A 13,407-nucleotide genomic window follows, 5' to 3' on the forward strand; every position below is an offset into this window, starting at 1 on the left:
TTGGCTGTAATCGAACAAGGTTCTGAAGGCTATATTGGGCAGAGTAGTCTTCCAATGAGAAAAGAAAGTTAGCTTTATGTATCCTGTATTGTATATAGCCTCAGAGTCATGACAGTGCGTTGCCCAATAATATAAACTGGACAATGGCCAGAATGTTAAAGATTGCAGTTTTACGGAAACGGAGGTCGCTAGGCATTTATTAGCGTTATTCTCCACAAGATATTTAGGCTTTGTATACGTTTCAACATCTTTGGACAAAAAATACATTTATTATTATTATTATTATTATTATTATTATTATTATTATTATTATTATTATTATTATTATTATTATTATTGCCGAATGCAATAAGATGATAGTGCTCTATTTCTGACCTGCTTAAATGGTTACGCTGAAACACCAAGACTCCTTAATTGGGAAAGTGTCACTTTCGGAGGGCCGTTACGCAAGTTGTCTGTACGAAACGAGCAAAGCCGTGTCATGGAATTGTGGGAACTTTGCCATTTATAAGAGAGGGTTGAGGAAAGTAAGATGGGAGAAAGAGAATATGAAAGGAAGTACAGCAAAAGGAACGAAAGGGGTTGCAGGTAGCCTTTTCAGAGAGCCGGAAAGCAGTCGTTCTGTTTCATTAAATACCATTTTCCCCTTTGCTGTTAGTTAGCCGACTGTGGTGAGTCATAGCCAGGGTGGAAGATGGTGTTAGGCTGGCAACTTCATCCCGAATAAAGCAGAAAATAAAATATCTGTTGGATAGAGTAATGGAATGACGAACATTCTTTGGGAAGCTTATGGAAGGTCAATGGTCACAGGTCACGTGAAGAAAATCAGCCGAAGCTTCGAAAGTATTCAACCCTTATGGGACACATTACTCCCACCTCAAGCGGTGCACTGTAGGCATTAATTTTAAAGTTCTTTGCAGCGTGCCTTCCTTAGGCCCCTAGCTGCAACCCCTTTCGTTCCTTTTACTGTACCTCCTTTCATATTCTCTTTCTTCCATCTTACTTTTTTGAACCCTCTCCTAACAATTGATTCATAGTTCAAACCTTTAACTGTCAATTTCCGTTTCAGCGCTGAATGAGCTCATTGGTCCCAGTGCTTGGCCTTTGGCCTAAATTCTACATTCAATTCAATCCCGTCCATAATAGTTTCAATCGTCATTTCTCGCGTGTTAACGACCTGTGAATATTTCAATCGCCCACTTTATTCGACATCTACAAGTGTTCAGTTCTGAGGGACCCACACAAGTGTAAGTATTCCTGTTGTAATCGTGTTATATGCTCACATCTTATATATATATATATATATATATATATATATATATATATATATATATATATATAAAGACATTTTACAGTATAGTAATCTAAATACTTGGACATCTGACTGTGAAATGCAGAGCAGTCTATGAGATTTGGCAGTATTTATTTTTTTACAGAAAGCCTAACTTTCACTAGTTATTAGATAATCAAGAAATAATCGTGTGAAGTACACTGGGTAACAAACTGCACCTTTTGTGCCTCAAAGCACTGTTCTTTAAAGCATGAAAACTAGTAAGTATAGATCTAACGTACCGGATATATTGTTCCTTCAGCTTCATGCGTTCACGTGTGATTTATCAGCATTAACCACAATGTTCCTATTTTACAATATCAGATATTGTAATAAAATGATCAAGTGACGCTTATGTGTTCTTAATTAAGCTAATTATCGTCATTCGCGAAAGACGCAGATGTTATTAATTTTCTCTCGATGTCGTTTTCTTTTGTCGTTGTGTTTTGAAGAAAAGAGAAAACGTAATTCCAGTCGTACGCGAGACAGAGAGATTGTCAGCAAAGTAACCAAACTCTCTTGCAACAAATAAAAGCGGTTTCTCTTTTGTTCGGGAGTTATTGAAGTGAGAAGTTACGGTCTACTTGTCTTTTGCAGTAATGGATAATTGTTGTTGTCGATTTTTAAAAGTATATATCGGCAGGTTAGGAAAATGTCGTTGCTTGCAGAAGACTTTTGACCACTTCTATAAACAGGTATTTTTGTCTTTTTTTTTTTTTGGTATAAGGGCTTCCTCGTACGAAGAATTATTTTCAATTGTTTTCATGATTCCAGATTCAGTTTAGAATGGTATAATACGTAATGTGATCTGAATAAGTGTTAGTGAGAATTTGCAAAACGGGTTGCACAAGTGAGTTTGTCTTGAATCACTTTTATTTTTTTATATATATTTTTATATATATTTTATACATATTTTAGGAGAAAATTCAACTCTAGACAATAGCTTCCATAGCCAGTGAATTCAACTGGGTGAGAAAGAACTACGGTTACCATCATTTTAAGTCTTTGTGAATTAGGCTGTGTCGAGTCCGTATGAGAACATTAGGTTTGCTTGGAAGTATTAGGCGCAGGTATCGAAAATAAAATTTCAAGTATTAAGTGGCCTTGGAAAATGCACTGACACAATAAATCTAATATTCAGTGTCCTTGGAAAACGCACTGACACAAGAGAAGCAGATGAATAGTTAGCAAAGTAAATTTTGAGAAGGAGAGACGAAAGAGATTTCAGGAAAACATTCCCGCTGGGTAGGTGTGGTTTGAGAGACGTTAAAAAAAAAAAGTCCGTTCTGACCTTCCAGTGCAGTTAAAAAAAATTTTTTTTTTTTCATGCACCTGCAGAGTAGGAACAAGCAAGGCAGTGAGTTTCCTATTTACTTAATTAATGAAAGGTGCAATGGAGTATATCAGATAAATATTATTATTATTATTATTATTCAAAGTGAGTATTGATTCGTTTGGATAAAGCCGGAACTACCTCAACATGTACAGAACGCTTTTAATTAATGGAATGTTCGTGTAAAAAATGTAAGACAAGGAATATGAGGCAGGAAAACGTAGGATGCACACACACACACACACACACACACACACACACACACACACACACACACACACACACATATATATATATATATATATATATATATATATATATATATATATATATATATATATATGAGGACATATTTCGGAGGAATTTCATTAAAATCGTCCCAAAAATATATATTTGGGCCATCGATCTTAAACTGATACTGAAGAACCCAATAAATATAGGCTCTTTTCAGATTTAAGGACCGGCTATACCGCCTTTGATGTCGTCTGACGTTGTCTGTGAGTGCAATAAATTGTCCAAAATGTAATTCAGGAAAACGTGTTGGACCCACCAGGCGACTTCTCAGGGTGAGGGCCGATTCCCACAGGGGTTAAGTTATAGAACTAGTTGCCGATTGGCTGATCCAGAATCCTCTAATACTGTAGGCATTACTTAAGGTTCTTTGCAGCGAGCCTTCGGCCCCTAGCTGCAACCCCTTTCGTTCGTTTTACTGTACCTCCGTTCATATTCTTTTCCATCTTACTTTCCAGCCTCTCCTAACAGTTGATTCAAAGTGCAGCTGAGAGGTTTTCCTCCTGTTACACCTTTCAAACCTTTTACTACCAATTTCCGTTTCAGCGCTGAATGACCTCATAGGTGACAGTGGTTGGCCTTTGGCATAAATTCTTTATTCTGAAGGTTTAAGTCTCAATGGGAACACTGAGAGACTATTAATTTCTTAAGAAGCGAATTGATGAAAGAATGAAAATGGGATATAAAGGTTTTAATTGGACTCGCTGCTTCCCTGCTAAAAAAAATGTTCTTTGTCGAAGTATTTTTTGGAAATCCGATCGACTTCCATCTTAATTCGGAGCAAATTTATGAACTAACATACAAACAGAGATGGAACTGGTTGAAAACCCCACAGTTGGAACAAGAAGTAATTACTAGAGAGGATGGACAGCTAGACTGAAGGGAGAGGCGTGAAAGGAAGAAAAGCAAAAAAGGTGCAGCTCCCTTTTGGTAATGCCAACAGGGCGACTGACGCGACGCCACCCCCATACAAACGTGATTTCCCAGGAAAGTAAGTGGGTTGCAATGCGTCCATTAATTAAACCAAGTGTCTAGAGCAAGATTCATGTTGAAGATAATTAAGAAAAATAACAATAATAAACAAAAGATAAAAGAGGGATAAGGAAACGGCACATGTTTAGTTTTATCAGTTTAAAAAGAGATAAAAAAAGGTCACTTGGTAACCCTAACGAAATCCTTGTTAAAGATATCCCCATCAACTAATTGTTGAGGTTACGAATTCTCTAACCACAAGCAATAGTCTGGTTGATTTTTGCGGGTAAACATCCTTCGCATTCTCGACATTCAGTTTGGTTAAGAGGACAGTTTGTTAAAATACAGTTTGTTAAAATACTGAGAATCAGCCACGATGAACAAAGCTTATCGTGAAGCGTAAACGAGATGCACAATTGCGCAGTGTTGCCAACCACGGGGAATTTCCCCCAGATTTAGGGAAACAACGGCCTGAGTGGGGAGAATGTCTCGAAATTATGGGAATTTGGCAGCTTTTGTGATATTTAATGTTACTTAATTTACATATATAAACTTTATATATGTAAATTAGTTATTTTTGGTAAATTGCAGGTGGTCGAGGTAACCATAGATGGTACCTATAATAGAAATTTAAATAGCCTCATTGCAGAAAAAAAGAAACTTTTTTTAAGGGCTTATTCTTTTTATTTGATTTAAATACCTGAGGTTCCTGTACTGCTGGCATGCAACTCTCTAAAATATACTTTATAATCTAATTTCATATTTGTTTTAACGTTTCTTATGAAACAGGAAATAATATAAGAAAAATTTGGAATTCTGGGGATTTCTGCCTGACGATTGAGGGCATTCTGGAGCATGATAGTTGGCATCACTGCACATGCTAGTTTGGGGATCTCAGAGAGCTCTGCAATGATGGAAGTCTCTCTCTCTCTCTCTCTCTCTCTCTCTCTCTCTCTCTCTCTCTCTCTCTCTCTCTCTCTCTCTCTCATATATATAAATTATGTATTATTAGAAGCCAGTGACGTTTTCGATGTAATCGAGGAAATAAACAATTAATTTCATAGTGCAACTGCTTTGAGGTCTTCCTCCTGTTACACCTTTCAGACCTACCTAGGCCTAAACTTTATATTCTAATTCCAATTCCGATCCAATATTCAGTGTATATTGTATTATGGAAATAGTAATCTGAAATATATTGCTCTTTTTTTAATATTAATGCATGATGGGTCACTCACAAACTTGTCACTTGTGAGTTTTGTAAGAGATAAGCTGATAACTTTGAACTGTTTGGGAAGCGGCAGGTGGCCGATTTATAAATACTCGGGTAGGAACTTCGGAAGGCATTCCTCGAAGCTTAACGAATTTAGCTCCGCCGCAAGGTCAGTTAAAATGTGGTTTGAACAAAGTTTTTTGGAGTTCTCGAGTCTGGGGGACATTAGGACGAATGGAAAATATTCAGACGGCCAAGGTGTCCAGAATTATTTAAAGAGCCAGTCGCAAATATCGAAGATTTACTGATATGTGGAAGACTTAAGATACTGAGGGGGGGAATTTCTTTGTCCTACAGTGTATCTCTCTCTCTCTCTCTCTCTCTCTCTCTCTCTCTCTCTCTCTCTCTCTCTCTCTCTCTCTCTCAAATCGTGTCGAGCGCTGACGATTGGGAAATCGTATAAGCGTCTCTGAAGTAAACACTTTCAGCATCTGTACACATTCATAGAGCAAGCTGACGGGAGACATCTTTTTTGACAGTTCAGCAAAACCTTAATGTTTCGGACACTGTCCACTTGTGCTTGCATTCTCGACTGCGCTCGATGGAGCACGGGAATTTTATTCGAGCATCAGATAAGCTATTGCAGTCGCTAAGCACGGAATAGCAATTCCAGACGCATCTGCCTTACGCCTCGGTCTTTATCGAATGTTGAACGAAGAGGATTCACACGGAGAAGGTACGATTAAAATAAGTGAACGGCAACGTAAAGTTAGGGGAAGGTGAGAACGGCTTGAGAATGTCAGAAATTGCAAAAGAGTTTAGAGAAGGTAAGGATGAAGTGGAATATCTGAGTGTTATGTTATGCAGTGATGGATTTTCAGGTATCCGGGTGAGTTTGTTTATTACATATAAACGAGGGTGTGTTAAAATCCGTGTAAAAACAGCTTTCGATAATGATTAATGTCTAAACTGATAAGACGACATATTCATAAAAATATAGCAATTAAAAAAAATAAACATTATTATTATTATTATTATTATTATTATTATTATTATTATTATTATTATTATTATTATTATTATTATTATTATGTATGAATGTGTATGCATGTGTGTGTGTGTGTATGAAGTGGCTACTGTTGTGGAACATAATGTAGGGGGGGTGGAGGGTTTCATTCTCGATTGGTCAGTGTAAGGTGACCATTCTTTTATATTTGCCACTGACGTCTGTCCTGTACTGTGTGGTCATTTCCTCTTCACCTACTCACTACTTTCTCAGTCTCTCTCTCTTGCATCCTCCCAGAATTTCTGAGTTGTTTGCACTCTTCACAACATATTAAGTAAAAAACGCTGTATGAGCCGCGGCCCATGAAACTCTCAGCCGGCCGTGGTGGCCTTGTGGTGTTGAGGTGCCAGAGGCACGATCGTGGCTAACTTTAACTTTAACTAAAATCAAAACTGCTGAGGCTAGAGGGCTGCAATTTGAGAAGATTGATGATTGGAGGGTGGATGATCAACATACCAATTTGCAGCCCTCTAGCCTTATCGTAGTTCCCTATCTCTCGTCCTTTGCATTCGTAGAGAACAAGTAGTTCAACAATCACTTTTGCATCAAAGACAACACTCTCTTCTCCATCAAACCTTTTGCAGAGTTTTTTGCCTCAAGTATTCCGTGCCTCACCTCTTCTTTCGTTCATTGTATTCATACAGTATATGAATCACCTCCAATATTCCTTCATCTACATCAGTATTCATTATTCGACCTTTTTTGTCCTCATTATCATCAGTAAAGCCACTAGCTTGGGCTACGTATTTCATACCCTGCCTTGTCTTATCAGTCTACAAAACGTGATTTATATCCTCATTATCATCAGTAAAGCCACTAGCTTGGGCTACGTATTTCATACCCTGTCTTGTCGTATCAGTCTACAAAACGTGATTTATAGCCAGTAAAGCATAGAGTACCCTTGCCTTGTACTAAAGTAATCAACTGGTCACTCTCTCTCTCTCTCTCGTGTACATACATACCTGCACTTTCATCAGAGTTAATGTGTTCCGTTATATAGTTTATCAGAGCAAGTACTAGATCATATAAAATTCAATATAGCTTTCACTTTCTACCTTTTTGGTGTTTTTATGGGCTCTTGTTGTTATATATACATATATATCTATATATAATATAATATACAAATATATATATAAAAGTGTATAAAGTACATTCACAAGTACTGTAAATATTATGCTCGGTAAAAATCAGGTAGTTATTGTCTGCTATTATTAACGCTTAGTATTTTCATATATTCAACAGCTGTGTCCCACAGCGAGCATCACGTCCCTTCTTTTCTCGATGACATAGGGAAAGGAGAGGAAGAAAAGGTAAGAATATGTATGTATATATATATATAGGCCTATACTGAGTTGTGGATAATTTAACTCGTGCCCCTTTATCAGGGAAAACCCCAGCTTCATATGGTACTGATGTTGTCTTATGTAATGTAGTTTCTCTGTTGACGTCTCAAGGGAGATTGTTTGAATGGTTTTACTGGAACTACTTCTCGATGTCATCAGTAATATTACTTCCAGTAGTTTTAGTAAGTTTCTTTTGAATTCAAGGAGAATTTCCAAGACGCGAAGTTGATTCGTCTGTTACGAAATGTTTCAGTTTCCCTCGAAAACTCGTTCAGCTGTTGGGGCGACGTAGCAACTGCCGAGTGCTTTAGGAAGCTTTGTGCAGGACGAAGAAGGTCATGTTGGAAAATGATATGAAACACGCAGATATTTTCACCTTCATAGTGGATATGACTGTAGACAACTTCTTGAGTTGTTGTGATGCTTCATTATCTTTGTCATAACTTCTCTTTTTTTTTTTTTAATTTCGAAACTCCGGTGTTTGGGAGATGTACTTGTCCTCCTCATTCCCCAGTTTTCAAGCGCCCGGCTCAAGAACTGGTTGTCTTGCTCTGACTGCCCGCAAGTCCACCCTCCCCAGGATTCCAGAGGTGTTGTTCCGGGCACCTTGTTGTTTTTAATCACAATCAGTGCATAATCGGTGGCCTTGAATATCAAAGAGTGCAGGACGTAGGATTTGCAACTCACGAAGCAATTGTTTGCTCTTCACTCATACAAAATAGGGCTGCCGCCGGTTCAGAGTTTTGGGGTAGATCAGTGTAAGTGGTTCAGTCTTTGGGATACGAGGTTCAACTGTGGTAAGTTAGGACCATGTCAATAGTTTATTGATTGCTAGATCTCAGTGTTCTTAATTTTCCTGAGCATTTTACACAGCTTTGATTTATTCTGGACTGCAAAATAAGCCCTGACCGTTCAGTGTAGCTGCAAAGGTATTTATGATAATGTTGCCAAATGCTTGAGATCGGTTTTGTAGATGATTGTTGAAACAGTCATCTCTTTTTAGCAAATTACACCACAGCACTTCAGTTTGGACAGTAATTAAGCCATCACATTTCACAAAAAAATAATAATGTCGCTTATAGGCCCATCTTAACCCGAATTCCATCTGGATTTTTTAAGTTACGTTGTTTTTTTTAATGGAAAAGGGATCGCCCCATGACTGAGTAACTTGTGCAGTCGCTGATGAATGGCTCTAGGACAAAATCTGGCCGCTACTTAGGCTTATCTACCCGTCGCCTACTCCGAGGCGCTAGTACTAAACACCGTATGGTAAATGTAAAGTGGACGGCCGCACGAAGATACCGTTTATCAATATAAATTTATCAACCACACTAGAAATGGGTGTATATAATACTTCGATCCCCTAGGGGCTAGTACTAAACATGGCGTCCCAAGGAGCTTCGGCCACGGTTTAGTACTAGCACCTAGGAGTAGGTGACGCGGAGATAACAAGCCAAAGTAGTATCTGTTGAGAATTTAAGTCTACCTGTCTCTTCGGGAATTTTCCAACCTCGTTTTAATTTACCATTTGTCTTTTATTTTAAACAGTGTACATGATAACGATAAATAGTTGCGTGCCACAGGGAAATGTTCCATTACCTTTAATGTTTGCCGTTCTCATGGATTTTATAATTAAAATGAAGTTATTTGAGATGGAAGAAAGGATTTAGATTGGGGTAATGATAGAGAAAGGACAGACTTGGAGTTCTGAACATGATGGTGTTTTAAGCAGTAGAACACCGCAGTACCTAGATTATGCGGATGATGCTGTTTTCAAACAGTAGACCACCAGGAGATTTACAAAGGCTGCTTAGCAGAATGCTTCATTATCTAAAGACATGGGCCCTAAGACAGGCGTAGGTAAAGGTAAAACAAATAATGAGAGCAAAGTGTATACAAGAGGATGAATAACACTAGCTGGAGAAAGTATTACTGAGACAAGATTCCCTAAACCTCTCCTAGAATCTAATTTGACATTGTGAGCTAAGGGCTGTATAGGAGGCTACAGGAGTGAGCCCAGTCCTGTTCATTCATAGGACTAGGAATCTGTTTGACTGTCCTTTCTGTCTGTCTTTATAAGAGGAGACTTACGGGGACATGGCAGGGGTTCACGACCTTGCATGATTTCGGCGCAGCGCCATTTAATTCCATGAGGTGACCTTCCCCACTTCAGGAGTGAGCGTCCTAGGAAAAAGTACAAAATTTTTTAAGGATGATTTTTATTTTTCGTAGATACACAGACCAGAGCTATTGCTTCGACCAAGCAATAGTCCATGTCTGCTTGAGGAAAAAGTGAGAGAGAGACAAATTTGCGGAAACACACCACATGCCTGTTAGCCACTAGTTAAACAAACATCTTGCTACCAAGCTTCAACGACCATTCCATCTCGCGCCAGAAATCTCATATAAAAAGAGATCCTGGTTTATTTATCTTGGAAAATTACAAATTATCTTCAAAATTTGGTATTTCACCTTTAAACGGTTTTTTTTTAATCGACGTTTATACATGAACTGAAATTCGGCACTTGAAGGAATTATTGTTAATAATGAGGCTTTTCCTTATAAGGATTACGTTATACATCTAATTCGCAGTGAATAACTGTACCTGAAGTATTTTTATAAACAGTCACTCAATATTTTTAAAAACTTTATCTTTTCATTTGTATTTTAACGTTCAACAGTAAAATAATTCAATGTGGTATTGTAATTCCTTATCAAGTTCACCATTTCATACGTGCTATGCAGAAAAAATTAATCAGCTCTTACTAGTTCACTTCACAGTAAGTACTCGTCCTTGTATATCATTATCATTAATATATCGTTATATGTTTTCATCCCGGTATATTCTGAACTGCTTTAAAGCGCTCTTCCGGGAAGAGTATATGGCCCTACCTAACCGGCCCCCCCACCCCCCAGGCAAAGTCCTGAGAGGTATGCTAGTATTGCATCAGCCCGGTTTTTTTTTTTGCCATGACCCTAGGTTAGGTTAGATTAGATTAGATTAAATTAAATTATATATAGACATATCTAATTAGTAATTTAGGTGTGGGAAACATAATGAGATTATTTTCAAGAAAATTCTATGGTTAGTTTATAAGATATGGCGCCCGCTTTTTTTCAGGGAAAGGTCCCGGTACTCTGTTGCATCTCGGGAAAGTGCATCCCGCCCCCGCCCGGGGCGGGCAATCCGGTTTGCAGGGGGTGGGTTGATGTGTCACCTCCCCCCCCCTTATCCTCTCCATCCCCTACCTACCACGCCCCCACCTGGGGCGGACGGACAAACAAGAGAGGTCCACTCGGATTTTATCATTATCGAGAAGATTCAAATCAGTCGTGGTTCAGTGAGATCGAATAATATGCCAAAGGACAGAAACTACGCTTAATGAACGAGCGTTTTGGATGCCGGATAAAATATATTAAATGAATATCTCAATAATGCGACGAAAGAGGCAAAAGTTTAACCAGAAGGTGCCTGTCGCTACGAAAAGTAATTGCGTCCTTGAGTTGTTGAACCGGCGCCGCAGGCATGACCACGCAATTTTCTCATGAGCGCTTTGACAAAAGGCCTTCGTTATGCAACCGCTTTCCCAAATTCGCCTTTGGGGAAGGGGCTGTTCGGTGGCGTTTTCCAGCCCTTCTGTGTTTTTCAACTCTTTATCGTCAAGGTGTTTCTCATTACGAGAGAGGAAAGGAAAAAAAATCGAGGAAGTAATTGCCTCACGTTGTTACAGAGGTGCTCAAAATAGCGCGCGTTCATGTAATTTTCCTCTTTGGCAGTGAATTGCTGTTTTCTACCTATCTTTTTTTTTATCTCTTTCGATTTTAAACATCCCGTATAAAGTCTGTCACTTCCTTATAACACTGGAGGTTGTCGGAGGAGAGTTCATCGGCATTTATATCAATTGTATAAAGGTTAATCCTGACAATTTACTAAGAATTTTGTAACATCTCACGAGACTTGACTGGTTACTGTACTGTACGACTTCTCTTTATTATAGGAATCAGTCGCCTTCATACTATTCCCTCTTCATTAGAGGATGGTAAAGAAAAGAGAGCGTAGAGAGATGACAAGCTTGCTGTTAAAAGAGTGGTTAGGACGAGGCCAATCATGAAGACGCGACAACAAAAAGAGCAAAGACAACAAAACTAGGATTAAATGGGGTTAGAGTAGCAGTAGGGGTTGTATTGTAGGCTCGTGTTGTTAGCCTGATTCCTACGTGATGTTTCATATACAACCTTTAATTTGTTTGGGATTACTGTCGAAAATATTTCACACCCTTGTCAGAATTTTTTCATTGCAAATGATGCTTTGGAAAATTACTATATTACAGGACAGTCGTTTACAAGAGTCAGTTAAATGGTAAGAGATAATATAACGAAGGTAATGTAATGTATTGTGCGTCAAACATTACGACAAGAAATAATGGTTCTGAATTAGATTATTTAAACGAACAAAAGGTATTTCCATGGGCTTACGTCAGACCCGTGCTAGAGGAAGCAGATTACGAAAGCAAATATATATATATATATATATATATATATATATATATATATATATATATATATATATAATAAGAAGAAGTGCTTGCAGGAAAAGGTGGAAGGAAAGATGGTAGACCCTGAGCTTTCGTCATTATTTCAGGACCTGATTGCAGTAACAGAGAGAAGAAAAAGTACACTACTGTAACATTACATTCGTCTGGTAAAAAAAATTACATAAACAAGAGTAAAGATCAACTATCCAATTGCTAGCATTTACAAATTAGGTAATACATCAAGCAGCCCACTGTTATGGAGAATAATTACTTCGTTGTCTTACGAGGGAAAAAACTCTTTCAATTGTCGGTTCTTTGAATATATCATTTTCCATAACAACTTTATAAAATCCAGGCCTGAGGTTCATATTATTAATTTTATCAATAAAACATGATTCTATTATATTAGTCTTTCTAAAATATCATTAGATTTATACAGTGTTGTCGTATCTTTCCAGTTTATTACATGGCCTTCGGCTCTCACATGAATAATAACGCCAGTAGATTGGTTGCCGGTTCGTACATTATATAAAGATGCTGGGAAATCCCTGTGTAACGAGTTTTCCTAGTCTGTCCCAGGTACACTTTATCACAGCCTGTACGTGGAGTACAATATATACATCCTACGTCACTTTGTTTGTTCTTTATCAGAAAGGTTCTGATACGGTTATATTTAAAAACGTTTATGTTAAATTCTCACAGTAATTTAGGGAGATGACAAAGTTCATTGTAATAGGGTAAACAAAATATTCTCAGTTTTAAACTCCTTCCTAACTGCTGTGTGTATATATATGTATATATACACACACATATATATATATACATACATATTTTATATATATTATATATATATATATATATATATATATATATATATATATATATATATATATATATATATATATATATATATATATATATATATATATTTATCTAATGACCGTCTTCTTGTCATCAATCTTACGTCATATGCTTTTCACCTTTTACTCTGATAGATTGTATTTAATGCAAATAAAATCAATTCTGTTTAATGTTTAAATTAATAATGAAGCATTACGGAGATCACTTCTGTGGGGAACATATAAGTTTAGATTGACTTACAACTGAACATGAATTAAGTGAAAGGAAAATTATATAAAACTCAAGAGTATACAGCAAGTCGATCATTGTCTGTAATCACCTGGTTAATATGTGTTTTAAGCTCTGGCCCAATACAGTATCTTACCTAGGATTATTTTTATCCTCAGGGTTCTACTGCCGTGATATCATCGCATTTTTCTTATATACACTTATTGTCTTTAATTAGTTAACTATTACTATCCCTCCG

At 37.4% G+C, this 13,407-nt stretch overlaps 1 protein-coding gene across 11 annotated transcripts in view; it reads left to right on the plus strand.

Annotated features, from left to right (window-relative positions):
- LOC136855720 (uncharacterized) overlaps positions 1 to 13,407 on the plus strand; it is a 45,464-nt gene that overhangs the window by 20,893 nt on the left and 11,164 nt on the right. For 6 of the 11 annotated variants that reach the window (XM_067133052.1, XM_067133057.1, XM_067133056.1 and 3 more), the window contains exon 3: positions 7,445 to 7,512. The exons of 3 other annotated variants lie outside the window; for them this stretch is intronic. In XM_067133052.1, coding sequence (XP_066989153.1) covers positions 7,445 to 7,512 — 68 coding nt within the window. Of the gene's footprint in view, positions 1 to 5,771; positions 5,873 to 7,444; positions 7,513 to 8,018; positions 8,136 to 13,407 lie in introns of those variants that run through there. 2 more of the 11 variants (XM_067133059.1, XM_067133058.1) reach the window with 2 other exon arrangements.

Source organism: Macrobrachium rosenbergii, chromosome 32 (assembly GCF_040412425.1).
Source record: "Macrobrachium rosenbergii isolate ZJJX-2024 chromosome 32, ASM4041242v1, whole genome shotgun sequence".
Lineage (NCBI taxonomy): Eukaryota > Metazoa > Arthropoda > Malacostraca > Decapoda > Palaemonidae > Macrobrachium > Macrobrachium rosenbergii.